Genomic DNA, 27643 nt, shown 5'->3' with positions numbered 1-27643 from the left:
TTGTCGCCAAAGTTATCGTCTACATTTTTATCTAAGGAATATAAAGAAAAACCACATTTTCTCAGCCACTTAATCCAAGCAACATCAGCTGACCGCTGCTCGAATAACGTAACCACTGGGATCAAGGAACTTTGATAAAATCAACACAGACTGGAACAGAAATGATACATTTTAGTTGATTGAAGAAGATAACTTAACACTCCTTATGTAGCTGAAACCACAGTGTGTACAGAAAATATAAATCTTGTTGTTGAGGACGATATAAGAACAGCAGTGTCTCCTCCGTTATCAAGACTATCCTCTCCGCTATAATATGAAAAGGGTTTATCCTTTCCTTCCTTTGCCCATTTTACGTTGTATTTTATATAAAATATGTAATTTAATATATATTTTTAAAATGTAAATAGTTTGTTGTTCGAGGTAATCAAATTATATTTTGACCAAAGTTAAATAATAATAAAAAATATCTAACATCTATACAGGTAGCCGACGGTTGCCGCACTTAGCAGAACCAGGATCTACTGGAGGCATATAAAAAGACAGCGAAGAAGAGAGTGAGGTTAAAAGTTTATTTTTACTGTTAGGGTAGAGTCAGTATATGGTTCATCTGCTGTTCGTTTTTACTTATTTCTTTTTTTTTATTTAAAAAAATAACGACTAAGCACTAGGCTTAGGCGTTATCAGTTGTGGATGTAGGACTGATTTTCTTCTAATGCTTCTGTTTTGATTTTACAAACACAAAACTGACCTGGAACACATTTAGTACTTGTTACATATACTCGTCAGGGATAAGAATTTTGGTACATCGTGAAGTTCATGCGGTCCATCCTAAATGGACTTAAATATCCTTGCAAGACCAGTAATAATAATAATAAGAATTAACGAAATAATTTACTGATTTAAACAATTTTATTATTATTATTATTATTATTATTATTTTTTTAATTACACGGCTTCTCATTTTACTGCTACATAAGACAGAAATATCCTAGCTCGGGTGATAGACTTTTGAAAAGTGGTCACTCAATACTCTACTATTACATCTGACTCAGTCATCTCACTATCATCAGCGCCCACTAAAGTTTCATCTCTCTCCTTGTAATTCCTCCATAACATTTTCTTTTCTTTTCTTTTCTTTTTTTTTTTTTTTTTTTTTTTTGCAGATCACGCCTAATACTACTACTACTCATCCATGTAATACCTACCTTACTTCCTGACCACTGGAATACATTTCGATATTGCTGCCTCCAGATACTCTTTGATTATATCCCATACACTGCTAACATCTTTCCCCCTGCAATTTCTTATGCCATGGGAAGGCTGTAAGCTACCTCCGAAGATTGTTATAATTACTTACTCTGTAGTTCCGCATATATATCCGTTCTCAAGAGAGAAATCCAATAAATTTTGCAACCTCCCAAGTCCTACGACCAGATCCAACACTCTCTCACACCACGAGTCCCTTCAGTTATGTACTGTTTCGAGTAATTATCTCTTAGAAGGTGTATGAATTCCATTTCCTTTTTGCACGTGATCTTTCCTCTTTCCTGTCGATATCATCGTAGTTAAAATCCCCCGTAATAATTACTCGACCAGCATTCATTGTGCTAATTTACTGATGAATGTCTTCTACATCACCTCCTTGTACTCACTGGCCTATAGCAACAATTCACGTCTATCTTCTTGATATCCCCAATTTTTTTTTTTTTTTTTTTGCTGCAGGTCTTCAGCTATCATCGACAGTACTCCTCCCCCCTGTTTCGTCTCTATCCTTCCTGAAAATACTGTACCCATCACATTCAATTACAATAACCACATCTGCTGTCAGCCAAGTTTCACTAATGCCTATAACTTTTGGCGAGATAGCACTGACTAATGCCAAAAATTCTTCTCTCTTATTTCGAATGCGTCTTGCATTAGTATACAAAAATTGCAGATTCCCTTTAGTTCTTATACCAGCTTTAGAACTGATACACATTCTACTAATTTCAGTATCCACAATAACCCTAATCCGATTTTCATCTACTATTCTCCAAATTATTCCAAGAGAAAGGATCATCAAACACATATTCTCTACATAAGCTTCTCCCTCCTGCTCTTAACCGTTTCAAGTTTAGTTTCCCTGCCCAATTACTTCGACTTGCTCAGAAAACAGCAACTTTTTCAAACGCTTATGGCCTTCTATGTTCAGATGCAACCTATCTCTTGCAACAGCTCTCTTTTGCCTTCAAACACACTCCAGACATCAACAAATTCCAGACCTCTTTTTCTGCACATTTTTGCAATCATATCATTCATTATTATCGCTCTTCTACTTAACTCATAAATTATCAAAACGAGGCAGCACACACACTATCTTCCCTTTGACACTTTTCTTCGTGGTATCTAACAATGCTCTTGCTACCCGATTAATACTACTGCTCAGGTCATTTATGCTCACCATCACTGTCATCTCTTCTACATCTTGCCCGCTCTTTATCACTAAAGTCACTCTCTCTCTATTGTTCCACCAGACAAGCACTCTTCAGGCATTCTATTCTCCATACCTTTAATCATTGAATCACCATATATTATACCACTCATAACTTCATCCACACCCAAACAAGCGTCTCTCACACCCTTCTTTTCTACACTCATCTGCGTCACTCTCCCAATTTCATTACTTTCCCTCATCACTCTTTTTCTTATTCTGTCACTCTCACAACATCTCATTTCCTCTAGGCTTCTTGTGCGTTCATTATGTTGACTTCTTATCACTTCCATTCTCTTCATTACTCCGTCATTCACCAAATTCTCTCTCTTACCTAATCCTGAACTAGTTACTTTTGTTAAATAACTTTTGGAAGATGCTGTCAGTCATACATTGTAGACAGCGAAACATGTCGAAGAAATACATCTAGTGTTAATAATAATAATAAACGCCTACAAGTTCAAATCTGGTTATTTATTGAACAGTTAATGTCAATTCACTTGTACAAGAACCACTCCTTATGGGAAAGCCTACGAAATGCAATTACGAGGCTACTACGAAAACTGTTCTTCGGTTGGAAAGACCTAGATCGGAATCCATCCGAGGCGCATGGATCCTTTATAAGGGCTTTATAAACGAGCTAGCTTGTCCCCTAATGGAAGCGGTAGAATTTTTCCTCCTGGAAATTTAGTCTTCATCCCGCAAACAAACAAACCGATAAGAGAACGCATGTAATTTAACTGACATAATACAGTATACTGGTTTCATAGCCTAAATGCAATGGCTGTAATTCCAACCAACCCAACCCATTCGTTATCACAATAATTGTACTCCATATGTATGTTTGCTTTGTTAAATGAAAAAAAAAAATTAAATAATAATAATAATAATAATAATGGGTGGGAGCGAGCATTTTCGTAACTTCAGCGTTTACAGATAACCTTACTCACCCTATTAATATCATGATATAAAACAATCACTAGACTCTATGCATATTTGCATTCTTAAAATTCTTTAATTATGTTTATGATTTTTAAAATGTGATAAGTTTTCTTTTTGCAGTCTGAAATATTAAAAAGTTTTCCAAGAGAAAAACCTTGCGAAGTAGCATCGTTTAAGTCTATCCTATCCTTAATAAAATGTCATTTTCCCAAGCAACCCCCTCCTTCTAAAAGTGTGACATTTAAGATGACCACATCGTCTGTAAATTTTATAACTTGTAATACTGAGTATAAGGCGATTTTTATCGCAATTTGTGAATGATGCAAATTATAAAAATGATACGGGTAATTCTTCAAAAACTGTTAAAGGTCTTAAATTCCGTATATAACTCGGATCTTACGAATATGCAGATAATTCAAATCTTAATTTGTGCAGAAAATCAAAATTAACATGTGATCATGCAAAGTGTCTCTGTCGAACGTTAAAAACCCTCCTCCCTTTCTAGTTTTAGCATACATCTCTAGAAAAACAGTCTATGAGGTAGCTGGGCAAATTCAGCATAAACCTAGTTCTTGTTACATTGTTTCTGGGCTGTAGGTTGTAACTTAACTACTCACCTCTCCGAGGTCCGGTTGACGCTTGTAAGTCCACTGGACTTGCAATACAGCTTATATCATTTGCATCATTTTTTTCTACACCAAATTTATTTTAAATGGATAGATATTTATGGTTCTTTTAAATTTATATAGACTTTATCAAATGAAGATAAGTTTATTTACGTACAGAGACTGCAGGGTTTTTTCCTCAGAGACCTCTGGTTTTTAATCCCACATACAGGAAAATCGACCAGAGAATATGCAAAACAGACAAAAATACTATTAGTAGGTGGTAGATAGCGGATTATGTATTTGCAGTGGCTGACGTGATGTAAATGGTGTAGTGTGTAGGTGGGTGTAGAGTAACTTCCCGCGATGAGTCCTGAGACTCCTCGATCGTGTCATGTAATAATAACAATGGTTTTCGATTTTATCAAAAATGCTCTCTGTTTTATCACCAATATTATCACCGACAGTCATGTAATTTTTTTTTTACTGTTCGCTTTTTTTAATTATTTATTTATTTTATTTTTTTTGTCGCTTGCCTTAAAAACAAATATATATTGAAGAATTACTACTTTGAAGGGCTGATTAACAAAGAATTTGTCACATATGATTTTAAACATGTCTTCCTGCACCTTTCCAGATGAGAACAGAACGGAATCTTTTAGAGACTGAGAGTTAATTTTTTAATTTTACAAACAAAATTTAAAATTAACAGTGTTAATTTTAATTTTGTTTCTAGGGGTAGAATTCTAAAATCTCCCCACCGTCTTTGAAATTACGAATAATAATAATATTATTATTATTATTAGTAGTAGTAGTAGTATTAATGCGTGACACCTCCAAGGAGTCCAAAAACTCATCGAGGGAAGGTACCTACTCCACAACTCTTAGTCTCCACCACTTAATCCATCAATTACAGCGACCTGCTACTACCATCATCATCACCTATACCAACGTCATCTATTGCAGACCACTGCCACTGGTATTTTTTTTTTTTTTATCTGTAAATTGCTTGTGTTCTCAAGGCCGATTTGTTATGCTGGATAAAAAACCCGAGTTTCCGGAGGAAATAACCTGCTACCTCCGTATGAGATCGGCTGACTCAACTTCAGTTGGAAAAAAAAAAAAAAAAATATATATATATATATATATATATATATAAAGATTCCTCTCGTCACGACGAGAATCGAACTTAGGCCTTTTCCAATCGAATGTAAAAATCCAGGAATATTTCATCACAAAACTCCCGATGATATCCTCAGATGAATTACAACATAATTTGTTCTTTCATTGGTGCTTATTATCAATGGCTTGTTCATTCAGCTACCAAAATATTATTTTATGGTAACAGAGAGGTAAAACGGTATACCAATAGTTGACAAGTGAAATGAACTATGACAAAAAGCCTTAATCAAATTACCCCCCCCTCCCCCCTCTCTCTCTTTTTATGCAGGCATCGGGGAAAAGTTCGATCTGATGATTCATATTCAGTGATTCAAAATCTGAAGAGAAACTTTTGCTGTTGCTGAATAATAAACTTTTATTTTTGCAATACAAGTTTTTTTAAAAAAATAGCACCGTGCGAAATGGAGACAAATGTAAACAAAACGAATATTAAAACTCAGAGAACGATATATTCTCACGATGCTAACCTCAGCGATATATGACTAACTTTGAACCCCCTTCAATCCCCCCATCAAATACTCAAGTAGCTTTGCAACTTTGGAAAGATGAGAAAAAGAGACAAATCGACACTTTAGCGACAAAATAAACGAAGCATTCATCCATTTTATGGTTAGATTCGAAGCCAAACGCCCTCTTTGTGGTACATACCTTAACGCCATCTATTGCTGACATTCTGTTCCCTTTGACGAATCCAGGAGAGCATAAAGCGTCTCCTGTTGGAATTTTTTTTTCCTCTCTTTTTTTCTCTCTCTCTCTCTCTCTGTCTGTCTAGATAGGAAGTTAGGAGATGAAGGGGGGGGGGAAGAGGAGGAGAGAATAGGTAGGTCGTCTCGGTTGAGAACTGCCTGCTTCAGCTGACCGTGACCAAATTATGACAGGCAACAACAACAACAATAACACACACACACAAAAGCGGCAGCAAAAATATTTGCCAAACATACGTGAATACGGGGTACGCTAACGTCACGTGAGTGAGAAGCAGCAACCTTACGGGCAGGTAGATTTTCTTATAATCACAACCTCGGCTGGACCGAGCGCAAAACTAGTAAGGTATAGCGCAGGTTACGTTCTTGAGCGGCGCTGCTTAGAAAACACACGAGTGGTAACGATTTTGTTACCGTATCGACTCCACCGCTGTCTGTTATTTTTTAGTTCTCTGCGCAACTGTTGAAGGTAAGAATATAATTTTTTTTTTTTCAATTTAGGTGTTTTTAAGTTTTTCTTCTAATTAAAAAAAATATGCGTTGAAGAAGTAGATTCATACAAAAAAAAAAATGCTTTTATTGTATTGAAGACAAAATATCAATGAAGAAAAACCTGTGAGTTTGTTATTTGTTTGTCGGATAAATATTCATCAAACAAAGACGTAACCATGGCAATAATGACTAATTTAAGAAACGGGTAAAAGCTGTTCTAACAAACACAAAAATAGATTTTTCTTTGTTTGAAACAAAAAATAAATAAATAACTCTTGAAATTAATGCTTATTTACAAATACGTGGCAATGAGATATCGTATTTTTAGAGCGTTTTCCAATAGTCGATGACCGGGGGAAAAATTTAAACAACCATTTTTAATATGGCGATTTTTAAATGTTTGATTTAATAGAAATGTTTGATTTTTATTAGAACACACAGATGTTTAGAAGAGCAATGTAAGTACTCTTGAAAAGTGCAAAATATCTTAGGAAGATTTTATTCATGTATGTTTTCTTTTAAAAACAATATTTCACTGAATAGTACAGTACGTCGAAATGGACATAGTTTGGAAGTTATTATATTTCTTACTTGATTATATTTCTTATTTATTACACGATGGCCCTGACATAATGCCTGACCCTTATTAGCATTATGACTGCTTTATACGATTACAGAATCTTACCGTATAGGACTTGTAAGCTGATAATTTGGCCTTATTCACAAATAATGAGGGAGAAATGAACTCCTTTATTGTTGCAAATGAGATCTAGTTGCAAAACTAGATCTGATTATCAATGAGAAGACAATGGTAATAAAAACAGGTGATAAAGATGTCTTTTCTTTCTTAAAGGAATGTATTATAGAAAGCTGATTTAAGTATACACTATATTTAAATCAGCTAGCGGTCAATGTAGCAGATAATTATTGGAATAATCACTATGGAATGGTACGTGAACTCATTCTTTCAATAGCAATATAAACACTGCGGAGTGATGAGGTCAGTTTTGAGTGTTTTGACCACAAGTGGTCAATCGAAGACATTTTCAATATCGATAATATTAGCAGAATTGATGACTGTAATATTTATTAATATAATTTATAAAATGTTATGGAATATATAATTTATAATTTAAAACGTTCTGAAATTTTAAATATCTTATATCGTGCATTTTTTATTTCAGTGATATTTGAGTTTGAGTTTTTCGTGATGTCTAAATGTGTGAAACAAGTCGTATAGATGAATGGTAGCAAACTAATATAATTTGACACAGTGAAATGCAAATATCCTTTTAAATATTATAAAGAACTTTTTCAACTAAACGTGGGTTAGCGTATCTCAGAACTGTGAGGGTTTTTGTTACAAGAAATTCGAGGTTTTCCTCCTACAAACTAGTCAAACCGGCTGGAGAACACACAACACAAAAGTGGGATGAATGAAGCTGTACGTAGTCCTGGGACCCAAGGAAGGAGGTGCTAAGAAACAGTAGTAGTAATATAATAACAATAATATCATGTGTAAATTTAAAATGTAGAAACGCGAATGAATCTGTTCTTCAATATTGCACTGGAAATCTATTACATTTGAAATGTCTTAGAAGGGCTCAGCGTCCGCTCTGAATGGAGAAGATAACAGTTTTATTGCTCCTCTATAGTTCTGTAGCAATTATTTAATGTCGCAATTCATGCCTCTTTACTTCTATTGTCTAGAACACCTTTACTTCCCTACAATATGATTCGGTTTTATGAATGACATTTATGGAAAACATTATTAAAACTAACGTGCATATAACTAAGGTTAGTCTGGAGTTCATAACTCCAGACTAATATACAGTCGTACATAGAAGGTATTCTCTGTTAGAAATGTATAAAGAAAGCTGTGAGGCCCCATTCATCCCAAACCTAAATGACCTTCAAACTGGTATATTTATATGATATATAAATTCCTCAGAGAAGTAGTGTTTTTTTTTTTTTTTCCCCTTCTGGAAAAATCTTGCATTTTTAGTTCCTCAACAGCAAAATCAAACTGCAAAACACAGCGCGTATAAATAAATACTAACAAGCACTTTCTTACAAAATGACTATAAAAAATTCACCACCTATTCTAGACTCCTTGCTAGCCAGTGGATCCTACGTATTCCCGTCGATGAGTATAAAATTAAAACAGTATTTATTCCTTTCATCACAATCCAGTCATCACTTCGATCCGTTAAACCTAGACTCAGTCCTCTAAAATATCCACGAGTTTATCGCCTGCGGTCTAATTGCAAGATCTTATACTACCGATAGAGAAAATCTATCGAACATCTAGAAACATAGAATAACAGAGAAAAGCCCAAAGCTCTGTCATCACATGTACTATCTTCAGCTCATCCGCATGACGACTCGACAGAAAGATACCCGTTTCTGTGGGATGAATCGTAAATCTTGCACCGCTGTTACGACAGGACTGAAAAAAATCAGGAAGTCCATGGAGATGTTATTATACCCTGTACACTTGAATGTGAACCCTAACATTAATCTGTCTGAATGTATTCTAGCTATGGTCATTGTATGTAGACTCCAGCAAGCAATGCCCAACACAATGGGCATATGCTCAATTTGAATAGCTGGAAACTAATATTACCCTAACTTATTGTCACCATGCTAATATTTTACTGTTTGTAAGTTTGATATTTTATGTCAAATTTAAAACCTGAAGAGTCTCATGTAATTTGGACTAGTCGTGTAGTTAAATAACTGGAAGTTATTTCGTGTTAACCTCTTTTTTTTTTTTTTTCTTTCTTTCTAGTTTTAGTCATTCTTCATCTTAAAGAATGGAATTTTCTAAAGTTTAAATATTTTTAAAGATATGAAGAAAGATTTTCCCTATTCCTTATAACATTATTTTTTAGTAGAAATACATTTATTTATTATTATTTTTTCATTTTGAATTCCACCCAGGAAAGGAAGGAAACTTATAGTACGTGGGTGGGCTAAGGTTAGATCATTTTGCATGGAACTTTTCAGACCACTTCAAGCTCCAATAAGGTGTTGGCCTCATATCAGGTGATGACATTCATCTACTCCTAAAGACAAACGCAAACATCCCTATCCAAGGTGAGAGGCGAACACATAGTACGTTAGTTGGAGATCAAAGAATTTCCTTAAATTACTTTACTAAAGATTATCATCTAAAGAAAGTCCTCTTTTCCGCAAGTTTAAAAAAATGCCAACTTGGAACTTTCCCATTTACTTCGGATAGCAGGAAATATAACAACACCAGAAAAGAGACTTTGTTATATCAGCAGTGTAGCTGGCTATTATTGCACGAGGAAGTACCTTGAAGAAAGTCTTTCTTGATGAGATTAGAGTATTGTATATCGCACTGACGTGTAATTATTACACAATCTATACCGCTGGTAATTTTTATCGGTTTGATTTTTTTTTGTTGTTGTTTAGCTCTTCTTCCATCATTATTCTACAAAATTATCCCCTTTTCTAGTAGTGTATTCTTTGTAAAAAAAAAAAAAAAAAAAGGGAATTTCTCTGCACCAATCTTGCACATATCATTATGGTTACATTAAATTGTGGTGCACTAAAAAGGAAAAAAATGCATTGCTAAAAAACATACAGTCTTCATGTTAAACTTTGTGTTTGATAATGGTAATGGAAACTATCATAAAAATTTTCAAACCCTACCATCTTGAGCCTAGCAAGAAGTGAAATTACACAATCGTTTTTTTTTTTTTTTTTTGGCATTTATGTCAGACATACTATTTCTACAATATCAGTTTCTGCTAAATAAATAGTAAAGGCGGAAAAAGTATAAATGAACCATAAGTAGTATGGTTAATCTCTAGTCTATCTGAATGTGAATAGAAAGTGCCTTCTTTAATGTTTTAATAACCCCCACGGGCCATTTTCCTTTTATGTTAATCCTCTCACAAAATGTTGGAAGTCTTTGGGGGGGGGGGGAATAAAGATTGAATCCCAAAATCTTGACCAAACATAGAACCAGGGGAGAATGCTGGTCTTGAAATTCACGCTTGCTTTTGTTATCATTCAGGGAATGAGAGGTGTTATTGAAGTCTGATTAGTGGAATAATGAATTACTGACCATTTAAAACTATGTACAGGTAACCCTCGTATAACATGGATGTTAGGTTCCGCAGAAATGCCGCGTTATATAAATCGCGTTATGCGAGTCTCAGATCACATTGAAAAAGTAGGGTTATTTCCAAAATCGTTTTTTTTTTAAATTATATAAACAACCATGACATCCAACAAAAAATATATTTTTATTTAATTCAGGTAATTCATGTAAGTTAAGAAAACATATAAACCTATGAAACAAATACATAGTATAAAAGTATGAAAATTACGAATTGTACTTAAACTTCATTGCACATAATGCATAAATGTTTTAGGCAAAGTAAAATAGTGCATATTTTAATCTTTCATAGCACGAGGATTTGAGGATTGGTTAATAAACACTGGTTTTGTCATGTAATCACCTGATGCATTACTACAAAATAGTAAAGTAATTCTATCTTTGGAAACTTTGAATCCAGGAGCTGATCTTTCATTTTTCGAAATATAGGTGCGTTTTTGCATTTTTTTCCCACTATAACCCAGATTCATCCGCATTGAACACCTGGTCTGCACTATAAATGTTCATAAACTTTGAGAGTTTTTTATTTAATAAGATTTCCATCCATATGAATTTTCTTTTGAGGTGCAATCTTCTATCGAAATCATTACAGATTTCTCCATTTTTCAATTAGAATATCGCGTACACGAGCAACGCGCTTTGCACTTATCGTTGACCCAGCAATAAACACTTTCTCGGATTTTATGTTTATTTTGTTTGATTGTTCGAATTGTTGGTTGATTTAAATTCAAAGTCCCTGCAAAAACTCCTGTTTTTCTCCATCTCTCAACCGATCCAAGATTTCGAATATTTTTCTTCGAGAGAAATTAATTTTGTTTTCAATGTTGGTTTTTCCCTTTCGTTGCAGTTTGTGGCCATTACTATAAAAATAATTTTTTACACAAAAAAAACAAGCATTACATATTGTATGTAACTCACCAGAAAATAAAGTGCTCAGCTTGAGATGAACACACTTATGATGATTTTTAATGCACTTTCCTGGCAGAAACGAGGACAATTTTCAACAATAAACATTTTATAAGGTAAACAATTGAGGTACATGCATGCTAAAGGGTATTTCCCCTAATATAAATTCGCTACTTATATTACATGCGGGATACAGGCAGACACAAATTTAATGAAGATAAAATTTGATTTTTAAGTCGCGCAGTGAAAGACATATGAAACATTATGAAAAGATAAAGGGTTACTACAATTTGTAGACCGTGTTTTTATCGAAACCGTGTTGTATAAGTACCGCGTTACAGAGGGTTACCTGTATTTAGAAATTTATGTACTTTTAATCATACAAATACAATTTATTTTACAAATGATATTCTATCTTTTTCAATTTAGCTACTTGAATACAAATTCTATCCTACAGTTCTTCTTTATGAACTGGTCAATAACATCGTCATAAAAAGTTGGTTGTAATAACTTAATTTTCCCAAACAACACGCACACACTTGTAAAGGCTGGCTGAAGCTCACGTTGAGCTTCAGCCAGCGTTATGGCCGTGTTTAAGCAACAGGGTGCTTAAACACGGGAGCGGAAATGTCTGTGTGCGCGCATGAAATCGCAGTGCTGAAGCGAGGACCTGGATGCTCCCACAACCGAGCAATCCAAGGTAGCTTGACTAGCGTCGGCCTTCGATACACAACGCAAATCTCAATTATTGCTGCGCAAGCTTAAAACGTCTTCTGTCTAAAAAAAAAAAAAAAGCCTAAATGGAATGCTTATAAATGCATGCATTTATTAACAAATAAATATTACTTCTTTCTCAATTAATGAGCTTGCGCAGCAAGCATGGAGAATTCGCCACCGCATGAAACTTCTTCAGCCACCGCAGAGTATCACTTTCATATCGAGCTGTCTGTAATTACGGCAGAAGGAACCAATACTTGGCTACAAACACACGCATTTAGCAGTGTGTTTGTGGCCAAGTTTTCTATCTTGCGGAATGAAAAATTGTGTTTTTAAGAGGAAACCCTACCATTTCTGTAAAAAACCAGCTAAGTAATTACGGCAGAAGGAACCAATACTTGGCTACAAACACACGCATTTAGCAGTGTGTTTGTGGCCAAGTTTTCTATCTTGCGGAATGAAAAATTGTGTTTTTAAGAGGAAACCCTACCATTTCTGTAAAAAACCAGCTAAGTAATTACGGCAGAAGGAACCAATACTTGGCTACAAACACACGCATTTAGCAGTGTGTTTGTGGCCAAGTTTTCTATCTTGCGGAATGAAAAATTGTGTTTTTAAGAGGAAACCCTACCATTTCTGTAAAAAACCAGCTAACCAGCTTTCAATTGAAAAAACAAACATACAAACAAAAAATTATGAGAAACACGAGTTAGCCTTATGGTTCTCGTCCTTGTGGGTCCAAAACCTAAGTCTTTCCTAGCCTAAAGAGCATTCTCTGATACGTACTAAGATAAGGAATCGCTTTCCCACTGGGCGATGAAAATCATCTATTGTACAAAAATTCTCGTCATGACGAGATATAAACCTAAGGTCCGTAAGTTCTAGAGAAGGCGCTATCAAATCGTGATATTACCAAACTGAATTTGATTCAACAAAATTGTACTTTTATGTATTCAACCCCCATTCAAAAAGAATGTAGTAAAACGCATAAACTTATTACGAGAAAAACATGAATCTCACAAGGACAGAGACTGAAGTGTGGTACCTGTTCCAAGAAGTAAGACAATGGTTTTTCGAATAAATATGCTAATTCGTTTGTCTTTTGTTTCTGTTACTCATATTAGGGATTTCAGTGGTTCGATTAAACCATCTCGCAAAATCGAGTTTTAGTGTTTTATAATAATAATTTGTGAGTTCAACAAATCTTCATCATCGGCCTGTAGAGTAAGATAGGCTGAGAGTCAGCAGATAGTAGGAGAGGAAATAAAGATAGAGTGCATAGTGGTAGAGTAGGTTAAAGAGGCCTCAGTTGACCTGTTTTAGCTGTTTGGCCCCCAGGGGCGTTTCTAAAACGGTCGTTGATTTTTCACTTTACAAAAAAGGAAAAATCTTAAAAAGGAAACATGTAACAAAACAAACAAAAAAAAAAGTACAGAGAAAAGCAAAAATTGAAAGGTGAACTTAGAGGTGGAGGAAGGATCTGGCCCGAGTGATGCAGCTCACAAGGAACTGCACCGCCTCGCTGTAAGCCTTCGCCGCTCGGGTTCTCAGGTCCTCCCCCACCTGTGATAGCTGAAACCGGTGAAGCTGTGTACAGAAACCCCACAAGGTGGTTACTGTGTCTTTCTTTTGTTGTGGGCAGTTATTATTCTTTTGGCCACCTCACTTCCCTTGGCCATGTCTAGTTTGCAGAGAGCTATGAAGAACGCCGAAGCTGCCTCCTCGTCTAAATCCTGGGCTACCTCTACCTGCTCAGGGGTGACTTTGCTGATGTCATCAACGAAGATGTCACCCCATTTTGCGCTGACGATGTCAGATCCATGTTCCCCTGTGAGGAGGAGTTCAGGTTCTCCTATTTTTTTCATTGCTTCTTTGAATTTTTCTGCCATCCCTGGGATGCCTCTGATGAGATGGCTGAGAGTCTCCCCTGCTTTCGCGTGAGGGACTTCTGGGTGGGTGGTCTCAGATACTTTTGCTGTTTTAGGCATTACCAACTCTTCTTCCTGTGGGCTTAATGGCCGTTTGGAGGTGTTGGTGTTCACCTCCATCTTTCCTTCTTCCCTCGCTATATCTGTATCTGTATTAGTATCTATATTGGTATTGATGGTTTCAATAACGACTGTTTCTTCTTGTTGGATTTTACTGCTCGTGGAAGTTTTTTTCCCCTTACGGTTTTTCTTTGACGTGGAGGTATGGATTTCTGTTATATCAGGAGCAGCCTCGAAAGGAGGAGAAGCTTCCTGTGCTGTGTCATTTCCATTGCTTGGTGGAGTTGCTGGCGTGATTGCACCACCCATCCTCTCAGCAAGGGTTCTGGATGGGCATGTGTCCAGTTTGTGGTCAATGACCCCACATTTCAGGCAAGCTGACTCACAGTTTTCTTGGTTGTGGCCTGCTTTGAGGCAGTTTTTACATTTCACTCTAGGACAGTCTGCCCCAAGGTGAGTGAAGGCACCACATCTAAAACATTGTTTTTTTACACCAGGGTAATTTATCATTACTCTGGCGGATCCAATAATAATGAAGTTGGGAACAGGCGTTTTCATCTCGAGGGAGATGTGGACTTCACCCGACTTCCATTTGGAGTTTTCTGCGTCATTTAGGACTTCCACCTTGTGTACAACGCCCCATTTCCCGAATATTTCGTGGATGATCTTTACATCGGTTTCAATATATTCTAAAGGGAATCTGGGGATTCTAAGTAGTTTGGTAATGCTCCCTACCAAAAATGGAACTATTGTTTTTCCATTACACTCGAATCCTGCAAGTAGTTTGTCTCTTGTTTGTTCACTCCTTACTACTACTTGGAAGCGACCACCACCAAAGGGAGTAAAACCAAAGATCTGCTCAGCGCCGACGCTTTCGATGAGGGCTTTGGCCAAACATCGAGGTCGTAGGTCAGCTTCCTCTTCAATTCCAAGGGTCCGCGTATGCGGTAAAGCCATGGCTGGTGAGGGGCCTAAGCTATTCCCACCACCGAGTGTGTTATTCTTGCCCCAGTCCGGGGCTTATTCTGTATCTGCTGCTGTAGTTTATTATCAAGTGCCTCTAAGAGACGCTTTATCAATAACAACTGAGCTAACATATACTACAATTTGCGCTTAGCTAAACAATTTGCTAATCACCTACGAGAAAAGTTCACAAAAATGAACGCTAATCACACTACAGAAATGATCCTGTGAAGTATGATCTTGTCTCTGAACGGGGATCTCAGAATTCGACTTATCAACTTAGTGTTTTACCCTAAGTTGATAAGTAGAGCCATCAATAGATAGTACTCCGATTACTAATGAAGTCGTTAGTAATATAACTATGCTAATGTGGATGTTTTGTGTTGCAGTAAATATTGAATCAGTATTTATTGGTAGTCAATCTACAATCGATGTTTCGTTGCTGTTACTATCTACACTGTAGATTGCTCTGAAGCTAAAAACAAGAAAAACCCATTAGTTTTAGGAAACTTCTAGTTAAAGGACGAGAAAGGGGAGTTACTTATGTGTTTCACGGTCTTTTTAGAATTTGTGTCAAGGTGGGGAAGATATGAAAATCCCGAAAAAAAACATAATTTATGGACGAGCATAATTCATAATTCGTGAGATAGCAGTATTTTATATAACCATTTTGCTAGAGCAAAATGCTTATGAAACATCAAAATATGTTCTTTCGTGGAAGATACATCTGCATTCATTCCTTCCTAAATCTTCTATTACCTGAAGCTAGCGATATGTTAAAAAAAAACTGAAGCATCCGTACGGAAATTATTAAATCGCTAAGTGATGGAGATCCATTGTGAATCAGGTATATTACTAGATTTAGACATTAAACATGGATCTTTTCAATGAAATATTATGCACGGCTGGTTGGCAGAAATGGATAGGCTATGTGTTCAAATCCCACTGAGAAATGGTTGTTTATGACCTCTCTTTAGGTACAGGACGATTTTCGCCCAGTATGAGAATAGCTTGGAAGAGTTCTATGTTTGGCCTCTTGAGAGAAATTTCCGAATTATTAAATGATGAGCTTACCCACACTACTAAATGCGCTATAAGTTACCAACCTTTCGTGAATGGGATTGATATAATAATTAAAATAGTAATTATTATTCAAATTTAATTTAGCAGGATAAGGTGATGGATACCTTTTATTATTCCTATAGTCATGTATGGTAAGTGCGTTCAGGGAACCGTTAAGTCTATTTAATGTCTTGAAAAACTCGCGATATTTACATGCTTTTAAATAAATAATAATGAGCTCTTAAATCTTAAAAATGTTTGATTTTTTTTAAGAAGACATTTTCCTTTTGTTCAAAAGAGTAAGATAATGTAAATTTATATAAACTAGCCCTTGTCCATTCACATGCCAACTATAAACTCAAAATCTTTCAAAGGATTTTTAATTACTTTAAACATAATTATTTAACCTGTTTCTTTATACATGCAGAAATCTATTCATCTCCTGGGTACGCTGCCTTCTTTTTTCTCGGTTTCAAAAGCATGTCTGGGTTTGTATATTCTTAAATATTACTTGAATCCCAGTTAGATTCAATCAACTTTTCGTGACTAGTATAAAACATACTGCGTTGCTATTTTTACCCATGAAGACAAGAATATGTTGTTTAAAGAAGCGCAATTAATTTGATGCAAGAGAGAGAGAAAAAGAATGAGATTAGAGCGGAAAAAGAAAAAAAAAATATTATCGCATACTGAACTAAGTGCCATATTGAGGAATCCAGAAAAGATTTCTTTCATTTACATTGCTATGCGCAGATGCAGGATCATCACTTTCGATAAAAAACCTCAAAGAGTATAGAGAAACGCCACACTTTTGGCCTGGTGAGTACGGATTGCAGAGTTTGAGTTGTATGGGTACTCGGGAGATCGAGGTCGTAATTTTGCAGCGCAGGACGAGGTTATATCTGAGAGATATACATGCAAAAAAAAAAAGAAAGAAAGAACAAACACTTCAAATATAATACTTGATGGTACAAATTAAGTGAATATTCAATCCAACATTATTTCATAGCTGAATATAGAAACTACAAGAGTTTCGTGTCGAAAATATATGTAGAAACTAAAAGTTTCGGCAGACACACGCATAAGTAGTGCAACTTTGGGCAACTCGTTGCAAAGGTGGAACAAGCTACAGATGTCTTTCCTTAGTATTTTCCATAAATGTAAAGCACATCGCCTAGAGGATATGTATGATAAATATTGAATCCAACATCATTTCAAGAGTTTCGTGCCGAAAATATAGAAACTAAAATGGTATGCGCAGCGAAAGCAAGCATAAGTAGTGCAACGTTGGGCAACTCGTTGCAAAGGTGGGGCAAGCTACAGCATTCGTGGTATTTTCCATAAATGTAAAGCACATATCCTAGAGCAATGTTTCCCAACCTTTTTGATGTCGCGGATCCCCTCTAGCGAACGTTAATATGTCGCGGACCCCCTGTAGCGAATGTTAATTTACCGCGGTCCCCATAAAATCAAAAATGGAAATTTTTTATATTTTACATATCATAAAGATGAAGTAATAAATTACAATTTTACAACGCCAAATGTATCATTTATGAAAATACAATACTGTTATAAATGGAGATATTCGGAAGAATATGAACATATCAATTAGGCCAGGTCTGAACAACATAATAAGATAAAGTTTAATGAAAATAAACTATCCCGCAGACCTCCTTTGAATTACACGCGGACCTCCTTTGAATTATTCGCGGACCCCTGGGGGTCCGCGGACCACAGATTGGGAAAAACTGTCCTAGAGGATACGTATGATAAATATTGAATCTAACATTATTTCAAGAGTTTCGTGCGGAAAATATAGAAACTAAAAGTTTCGGCGGACACAAGCATAAGTAGTGCAACTTTGGGCAACTCGTTGCAAAGGTGGAACAAGCTGCAGATGACTTTCCTTAGTATTTTCTATAAATGTAAAGCACATCTCCTAAAGGATATGTATGATAAAAATAAGCCTTTGGCTCTGTATTTCAGTAATACATAATGGTTTATTTATTTTCAGTTACAATCTAGAAATTATTGAAACAAAGAAATATAAAGAATAAAAAATTTTGTTACAAAATAAGCAAGTATCTGTCAATCTTCCGCGCCCTCTGCAGGTCAAATATCACAAATCTTTGCATAATACGTGTTAAACCAAACTGACAGCAACAAAAGTGCGAAATAGCACTCATAATATACTCACGCGCAGCTACTCATGACCTTCAACCTATACAATAGATAGGTTAAAGAATATTCATGTTAATCAGATCAGATTCGACCTCCCGAGTATTAAGAGGATGTTGATCAAAATAAGTAAGTCACTGAAGGGGAGGAGTCGCACCTGCATGTCTCTGTTTGGTTAGGATAGTTTGAAAACGAGACAGGGAGTATATACCTGGAAATTGTGCGAAAAACACGGAGATAAAAGAACGAGAAGGATTCCCCCCCCCCCAGAAAGATGAGCTATTGAAATACATTGCCTGAATGTATAGTTGTGGTTGGGTATTCAAGGCAAATTTATGGAATCCGTATACGGAAAGCATCTCTTAGAAATAACAGAAAAATTTTAATGTATTAATTTCTTTGGATGTCATCTATAAACGTGCCGTATGCCAATTATTACAGGTTTTGCTGTTCTTGACCCCAGCCCAGCATAAACTGAATAAACTGCGGCATGCAGCAAATTTGATTAACATTTATCACTGTTTATTTACAGATATATTTTAAACTCGTGGTACGTGTTTACTAGGTTGATTTACATTGTTCTTTATATATACTGTTCTTGTTTATATTTATCCGAACGAAGTGTTAAATAGTTATATTTAGGACAATAGCGTTTGTGAAAGCCCATTCTCAAAATCAAGAACGACTTAATGGAACTTTCGTGACATACATTTGGGAGTATAAGTTCAACTTATCTAATGCTCTCCGAATAATAATAATAATAATAATAATAATAATAAGACTGAAAATACGTTAAAAACGCTAACTGGGTCAAGCATGCCAAGCAATGTTTTCATAGGTTATTAAGGCGACTGTGCTGCAACACAAGACTTTCAAGAAAGAGCCTAGCAGAAAGTCATTGCCTTCCATTAGGAGTTAAGGGCAGCGCCTATTAGGACTTTTAAATAAACTTAGAGTGATTAACAATAAACAGGATTGTCAACTCTTGTTGATGGAAAAGAAGGACCACACACAAATCAGTACGAACGCAAGATAATCCATTAGACCCTTTTAATGTGTGGGAATATCAATACACCACAATGGTAATGTATCGATTTATCACTGTTTTATACTAAAGCAAAACAAAACTGTAATTAAATAAATTAAAATGAGCAATCACGATTAAATGCGTAGTAGATAGGCAGTATTTATTTGAGTTGGATTTCGTTTAATTGCTATCAGTTGTGGTCTCGTCCGCGCCTAGTGGTTATGCGCTTCGCAACCATATGCCTGGGAAAGGAGTGTCCTGGGTTCGATTCCCGTCGCCGACGTGAGGAGCTTAAGGATCTGCCATAGCCAAGTTAGCTGGTCTTGGGCGTGGACAGCAGGTTCCCCCCCCCACACACACTTTATTTGGGGTTTTTCATCCCACAAGCAGGCAAACCGGCCCCGTGAACACACACGGATCTACAGCCATAAATACTTAACCTCCCATGAGGGGGCTCAACTCGTCCCAATAGGGACGATGGTGAAAAGGGAGGAAACTCAATATGAATAAATAAATAAAGTTGTGGTCTCGAAAGATTGATGATGGCATAGTAGTTCATTCATTCATACTACATTAGTAATTCATTCAAACTACAGCGTTTGAATGAATTATTAATTGTTAAAATATTCTAAATTATTTTGAATTTACAACCATAATTAAAAGTTTACTCAATACTCAAAATATTTGTTCATGACGTTTAATATATTTGGATGTATTATAAAAAGGTAAATTACTTTAAGATTTAAAAAAAAAAAAGTTTAGTAGATATTCCTGGGTGCGCTCTCACACAAATGCGCAGGATTTTTCCCTGATTGCATGCACTTTTTTTCATAAAAAGAACGTTTTAATAATAAAGTAGATTATATAACTACTTTATATTTTTATTATAATTATTATTTTTGTACATTTTTCTAAAAATGCAAAATCGTATGATTTATTTTTTTAAAACTCATCATTACTATCGTATTATTATTATTATTATTATTATTATTATTATTATATTGGCACCTCCAATGGAGTTCAGGACACAATGTATATAATAGCTTGTTTACACCATAATCAATAAATTTACAAATATTTAAATAATTTACAACTACTAAATAATAGTAATAATTTGCAGGATAACCCCCTTCCCTCACAGCTAACAGAATACCTACATGCATTTCCTTAAAATCATTACTGATGTTGCATTCATCACACTCAGCACTCTCACTAGCAACTATTTCACTCGCAACGAGATAAAGCTTCTTCTCGATTCTTTGTTGAAAGAACTCTGTTCAATTTCCATAAATGATCTCTAGTCCTTTCACCTCCAACCCCGTACTGAAGAATCTTCTTTGCATCAAAAAACCTTCTCACCAACTCGCTTATGTCTATCATATCCCCCTACCCATTCCGCCTGTGAAACAAACTGCAACCTATAGTGAAACCTAGGAGACTAAATCAGCGCGCAGTAATCCAAATAAGGTCAAATCAACGCCTTATAATGGCATGACCACTTCTGTAAATTCCTTCAGAAAAAAATAAAATAATGCAGCCAGTCTTTTTTGTATACTATTATTTCTTCAAATATATATGGAACAGAAAAGATAGAACACAAATAAAATTGTCCCTACAATTTAATCGCATTATTTACTACATAAATTAATGCATTATAAGAATAAATGTTTATTTACCTGATATAAAAATGCGTAAAAAGTTTATTTACTGCGTATGCAGTTTAGCTTTAATATAAATTAATTGCCTACCTTTACAAAGATATGCTGTTTACTGGAGCCAAGATTTCATAATACTTTGCTTGTGTGACACTATACCCTACATCTGTTCGTAATAATATGAGGATAATAAAATAAAGTAACATAACCACGAATAATAATAATAACATTTTTCAAAAATTACTCTCTCTCTCTCTCAAAAAAAAAAATACCACATCATTTTGATATTATTACTGATAATGACCGTTTTAACAGTGTGGCGCTTCGATCTTCCGTCGTAAAGAATCCTTATGTTATTTATTTAATATTCTTTATTTTATAAACTAGAAATCTCTATATATCTTTGTAGTTCTTTGTTTCACATTCCTTATTTTCTGTTTATTCATTTCATACTGCTATAAATATAAAATATATACCACGTAAGCACAATGCTTGCGCAAGGTGTAATATAACTTATATTATTATGCAATGAGTTAGCCGATCTCATACGGAGGTAGCAGGGTTTTTTCTCCCGGAAACTCGGGTTTTTCATCCCGCATACATACAAATCGGCCCTTCAGAACACACGCAATTTACAGACAAAAATTACTAGTTGTGGTGGTGCTGGAGGTGGGCGGTAGATGGCGTTGATTCGTAGTAGAGGTTAGGTGTAGAGACAGTTGTAGGTGTCCTCCCGCGATGAGTCTTCGGACTCCTTGGAGGTATCAGGAATAATAATAATAATAATAATAATAATATAAGCGAGGCTTATATGATGGTTTCTCCTCTCAAGTGATTAACACTGTGACATTGTTACCTTGCTAATCTTTTTTCTTGTTTGTAAGTCTGCCTCTTCGTCTTTTATGTTTTTTCGCACCTGAAGAAGTTCCACTTAATTAGGATGAAACTAGTCATGTTGTTAAACTGCTAAACTAGAAGTTATTAAACTGCTAAACTAGAAGTTATTTTCTTTATCTCATTTTGGCTTTAGTCATATAAGCGTTTCGATCTTTATATATAAATATGCATAACACTATCCTTCATTCCAGGTCTACGAGATATGACATCAACATATTACATTGCTGCTGTTATCAAAAAATATCTTGAAGGAAAAATAAAGTTTGACCTCCTGTTTAATTATTAACTTATGTTAATTGCTGTCCAAAAGTTAGTTATCTTCCTATAAAAAAAAATAATAAAAAACTAAATGAATTGAGATTGCCAGTTTATTTCAAAATGCACTGCTGTGATCAAGAACTGAACACACATCAGTCGTTTTAAACAAGAAGGCATAATCGTTACAGAAACAGAATCGTTCTTACGGAAGTCCTTTTCACTTCTTGCAGAAACAGTTTCTGTAGTACTTTTTTTATGTAACTCTCATCCACCAAAGACTGTAGACCTACAGCACACTAATACCGTGTAAGGTTTAAGGCATTTTCTATTTTGTGTCTCAATTTATATTTTTTTCGTATTTTTTATTTATTTTTACATAATTCGGAAACTTTGCTAGAGACCAATATTGAATTTTTTCAAGCCACTTCGGCTCTCCAGTAAGCGAAACGGTGGTCTCATACCGGATGATGAAGTTCATTTTTTATCTAAAGATTGCAAACATTTATGCCTATGGATTCATTACCACAGCCTGTTGGTTGGAAAGCGGATATGCTAACCACTCTGCCTTAGAGTTAAAAATGTAAAATGAATATCAATTTCTTGTGATATCTCTTAATAATATCCATCACGTCTATCAGAATTGGGAGACTATAACTGCAGTCTCCCAATTCTGAATAGAAATTGCAGTGAATATCGTAAAAATTTCATTCGCAATAGGTTGACTACTAGTTGTCTAATTTCACCTGGCCACCTGCATGACTCTAGCTTTTACGCTAGCATTAACATTACCTAAATTAGTATGCTGTAATGTTCCCCAACGCAATGTAATAACACAAACTGTTGGTTTTTCATTAGAAAAACCAGATTTTACTAATTATTATTTCTTGGTGACTAATCCAATAACTCATATGAGAGTGCTACTATTAATATATTTACTGGCTACTTCTTTGGTGTTTATTTTACGCCCAAAACTCTTTTGAAATGCATTTTTCAAACTTCTTCTGTAACTTTTACTTATCTTCTTGTAATGTCCATATTAACGATGCTAATAAGAAAATTAATATGCAATAGTAATTGTTTGAGAATCTTTACTGCAATATATTGTTATTTACCAACAACAAGGTTCATCCACGGTTATTCAAAACAACAAATTTATTTACAATAAAAAATTGTTCTCTTCATTTTGAGATTGACCATTAGGTGGATGTTAAGTGGATATTACTCGACTAATTTTGCTAATGCTGGATAGTGTTAATCTGCCACTCGTATTTGAACATATGAGTGGCAGATTATATTCAAAGGTTATCCCATTATTTTTGCTGGAAATTTCCTAAAGTGGCTTAATAGTAAACTGAATAGGAGACGAAAACTTGTCATATTTAACCAATCAGTCTACTTCTTACAACATTAATGCCAATCTGGGGAATCACGTCGAGAATCAAAGTGACACCTCAGACTTGTCTGTAATAATAACAGATAATCTAGTAAGGTGGTGCTATTTTTAATTTTCTATAAGCGTTATAGTTTTTCCTTCTTTAGAGGAAAAAAAAAATAATGCTTATAGAAAGATGTGAGGAAATGAATGACGTCTAGAGGAAACCTATAACACTATAACAGAATAATTAGAGAAAGGGGGAGGTTGAGGATTTCACCTTTCTCTAATTATTCTTCCATTTTAGCCTTTGTTAGCCAACACAGTAAGCAAAAGGAAGAATAATTACTTTCCTTCACAGATTCAGAATTGAAGACAATCTCACTCACGGAATCTCACGTGTTAAGAAGGAGGACATTATTTTCAACAATTCAACAAATGTGCGCGCGCGTGTGTGTGTGTGTGTGTGTGAGTGAGAGAGAGAGAGAGATAAGACTTTTAAATCATTAGGCTTGATTTATATTTATGTATTGTTCACTTATTCGTTTCCAGCTACAATTGACAATCTAATTTATTCTCCGTGTCACACACACCCTTATTTATTGATTTGAAAGTGAAAAATAAGTACAGCATAAGTTTTTCAGCTAATCACCTCCAAACCTCTGACGTTTGCTACAGAAACCTTGTAGAGCTTACACATCTCCAAACATTCCGAGAGAAAATATTTAGACGCATCTTTTCTTTACAAAATTAAAAATTGTATTCTAAGCTTGCCACTAGATCTCTTACATTTGCAACATAATTCCAATTGGATTACGCAGTAAATATTAGGATGCTGAGGACGGGAAAAGACGAAACTATAATACTTATCATTGTTTATTTCCATCAATTTTGCATTTGTAGGAAAAGGTTTTCGTCAGCACCAATTTAGAAGTAATTAGAATAATTGTTTCTAAGTTGGTGCTGACGAAAGTTTCTCTATTCGGCTCAGATCTTAGTTTAAAAATGTATAATAATCAGAGATCATTCTTGCTCATTTAAATTTGTTCATTTCGAAAGGTACATTTGTATGCACGAAAGTTTTCTCGAGGAAAGTTTGGTTTTTCATTATAAAGGTTCCTCCCGACCTACTCAACATTCAACCGACATCTTTCCGTCCAAAAGGCTCATGTTGTATTGTCCTCTCCACTGCGTTAAGTGCTTTAGATCAGTGCTTCCCAAACTTCTGGGTGTCAGAGTCCCCCTTTGGAAAAATTAAAATATTTCACGCCCGCCCCCCCCTCGAAAAAAATCGTAATATAGACATATTATTATAATATTTATTGTATTTATATTCAATACAAAATATACGCAGCGGATATTGCAAAAATCAAATGCAAATATTACAAGTTTGGTAAGCGCTGGTCTGGTGTTAAATCATTACGGACAGTAAAAATAATATAAATTAAACATTATGGACAGGTTGCAGGAGAGATGTGGGGTTGCATGCAGTATTTTATCCAGTATTTTAGCATCTTACATACACATTTGACATGGCACATTATCTCATATTTTTATATAGATAGATATTTTTATTGTACATTTGCAGTACAAGAACATAAAACGTAAAACGATTAGTAATAAAGAAAGAATGAAAAACATAAAATAAGTTTAATAACAACTTAATGTGATTGTGATGATTGAAGACTGCTACACGAAAGGTCAATATCAGGTGAAATATTTGAAACTTCAATTCTTAGGTTTCTGCTTTGAAATGAAACTTATATGAATAAGCATATATTTACTAACATTCATTAAACGCTGAAATACGCAGGAAGCAAAATTTGTGAACCAACACCAATGTGTGATTTTTCCATTAAAATATAAAAAATAACAAAAAAGAAATAATAAATAATAAAATTAAATACGTTTCTTTTAAGATAAAAAAATTTACTTAGTCTTAAAACATTTTAAATTTGTTTTCATTCACAGCCTCCCCCAGTAAAACCTACGGCCCCCAAGGGGCCCGCGGCCCACAGTTTGGGAAGCACTGCTTTAGATTATTACCAGAAGCAACTAAGGTTAAATGAGATGAGTGTAGTGTATTGTCTATAAATTGCATGTTTTCTGACTTAAAAATGAATTTTTGTTGTTGTTGTTACTTACATATGCATAAGGTATTCAGGAACTACAGCAGATCTTTACATCTTTAAAAGCTCAAAAAAGTTGCATTATTATTATTATTTCATAAAGTACCAATATTTGAAAACAATTCTAGATTCATACAGTGTCACTCGGCTACTTTTCTTTCCTCTTAAAAAATTAAAAGGCAAACATTCTTATTCAACATTTCCCCCAAAATAAATCTTAAATATTCAAACTAAGTGGATGTTGAATCCAACATAATTTCAAAGCCGAATAGAGAAACTACAAAAGTTTCGTGCCGAATATAGAAATTATAAAAGTTTCTGGGATCCAAGCGCAAGCAAACCTTTCATGACAGGAGCAACTCGTGCTGGAGTAAGCTCTGATCACTTTCCTTAGTATTTCCCAAAATGTAAAGCGCATCTCCTTGCGGACATGTATGATGCGTGATCAGAGCTTATTCCACCTTTACCACGATTTGCCCCTGTCATGAAAGGTTTGCTTGCGCTTGGATCCGCCGAAAACTTTTATAGTTTCTCTATTCGGCACGAAACTCTTGTAGTTTCTCTATTCGGCTTTGAAATAATGATGGATTCAATATCCACTTAATTTGAATAATTTTGCATCGTCGAAGTGAAGCCTTTTGGCTCTTTATTTCAGTAAATCTTAAATAGTTTCATATGTAATAATTTTTACTGTTCTGTTAACAATATACAATAATTAGCTTTTTTTTTTCTTTCTTTCTTTTTTCAGTGTGCCAAATGTAAACTCTTTTTTTTTTTTTTTTTTTTAATTCTCTTTTCAGTAAGTGATGCCTCAGTACAAGCTTATAGATTACACTTTCCCAACAGCCGGTGAGCTTGCTCGCGCAATATTCGACTATGCTGGCGTTCAGTACGAAGATGTGAGACTAGACAAAGACAAGGCCGGAGATGCTGAGAAAGGTAAAAATTCAATCTATTAAAGTCCGATTTCTATTCATAGAAAATACTTTAAATGGGAGTTCCTCTTCATTTAAGATGAAACTTTTTTTTTTGTTTCAAACGAATCTCGTAACATCACTTTGCCTTGTATGCGCACTTATGTTTCTCAATTTATTTAATGTTAGCTGCGATTTCATATGCTCTAATTTCTTATTCGTTTCTAATTAATGTTTATATATATATATATATATATATATATATTGGCAATAATGGGCAATAATGAGCTTGCACTCTATTAACTATTTATTTGTTAATAAAATGCATGCATTTATAAGCATTCCATTTAGGCTTTTATTTTTGTAGACAGAAGACGTCTTAAGCTTGCGCGGCAATAATTGAGCCTTTGCGTTGTGTATCGAAGGCCGATGCTTGCTCGGTTGTGGGAGCTTCCAGGTTCTCGCAGCAGCACTGTAATTTCATGTGCGGGCATAGCCATTTCCGCTCCCTTCACGTCGTCTCACTCTGTAGCTTAAACACAGGCCATACGCAGTCAACGTAGCTCTAGCCAGTGAGCTTCGGCCAGCTTTTACGAGTGTGCGTGTTGCTTGGGAAAATTCGGTTACAACCAACTTTTTATGACGATCTTATTGACTAGTTTATAAAGAACTGTAGGGTAGAATTTGTATTCAAGTAGCTAAATTGAAAAAGATAGAATATCATTTGTAAAATAAATGTTGTATTTATATGATTAAAAGTACATAAATTTCTAAATATATAGTTTTAAATGGTCAGTAACTCATTATTCCGCTAATTAGACTTCAATCACACCTCTCACTCCCTGAATGATGACAACAGCAAGCGTGAATTTCAAGACCAGCATTCACCCCTGGTCTGTAGCTTGTAGAGTCCGCCCAAGTAGTTAGTCGCAAATTCATATCGCAGTGTAGTTAAAAATAAGCTTAGAAAGACGGAAGATACTAAAACTGCACTAGACATTCTTCCACATTGTCTTTTCACAACAGTAT

General features: G+C 35.0%; 1 protein-coding gene across 2 annotated transcripts in view; it reads left to right on the top strand.

Moving 5' to 3' along the window:
• Positions 1–6234: 6234 nt before the first annotated feature.
• LOC150099491 (glutathione S-transferase 1-like) overlaps positions 6235–27643 on the top strand; it is a 30343-nt gene continuing 8934 nt past the window's right edge. The window contains exons 1-2 of one of the 2 annotated variants that reach the window (XM_090403971.1): positions 6235–6372; positions 26501–26639. In XM_090403971.1, the coding sequence (XP_090260097.1) occupies positions 26507–26639 (133 nt within the window). In that variant the 5' untranslated portion in view covers positions 6235–6372; positions 26501–26506. Of the gene's footprint in view, positions 6373–19372; positions 19445–26500; positions 26640–27643 lie in introns of those variants that run through there. The other variant, XM_090403972.1, reaches the window with a different exon arrangement.

The sequence above is a fragment of the Typopeltis vanoorti genome, chromosome 14, assembly GCF_054136105.1.
Source record: "Typopeltis vanoorti isolate ZY-2024b chromosome 14, IOZ_Tvanoo_1.0, whole genome shotgun sequence".
NCBI lineage: Eukaryota > Metazoa > Arthropoda > Arachnida > Uropygi > Thelyphonidae > Typopeltis > Typopeltis vanoorti.
The sequence above is the reverse complement of the archived record's forward strand: the minus strand, read 5'-3'. Positions and strand labels throughout refer to the sequence as shown.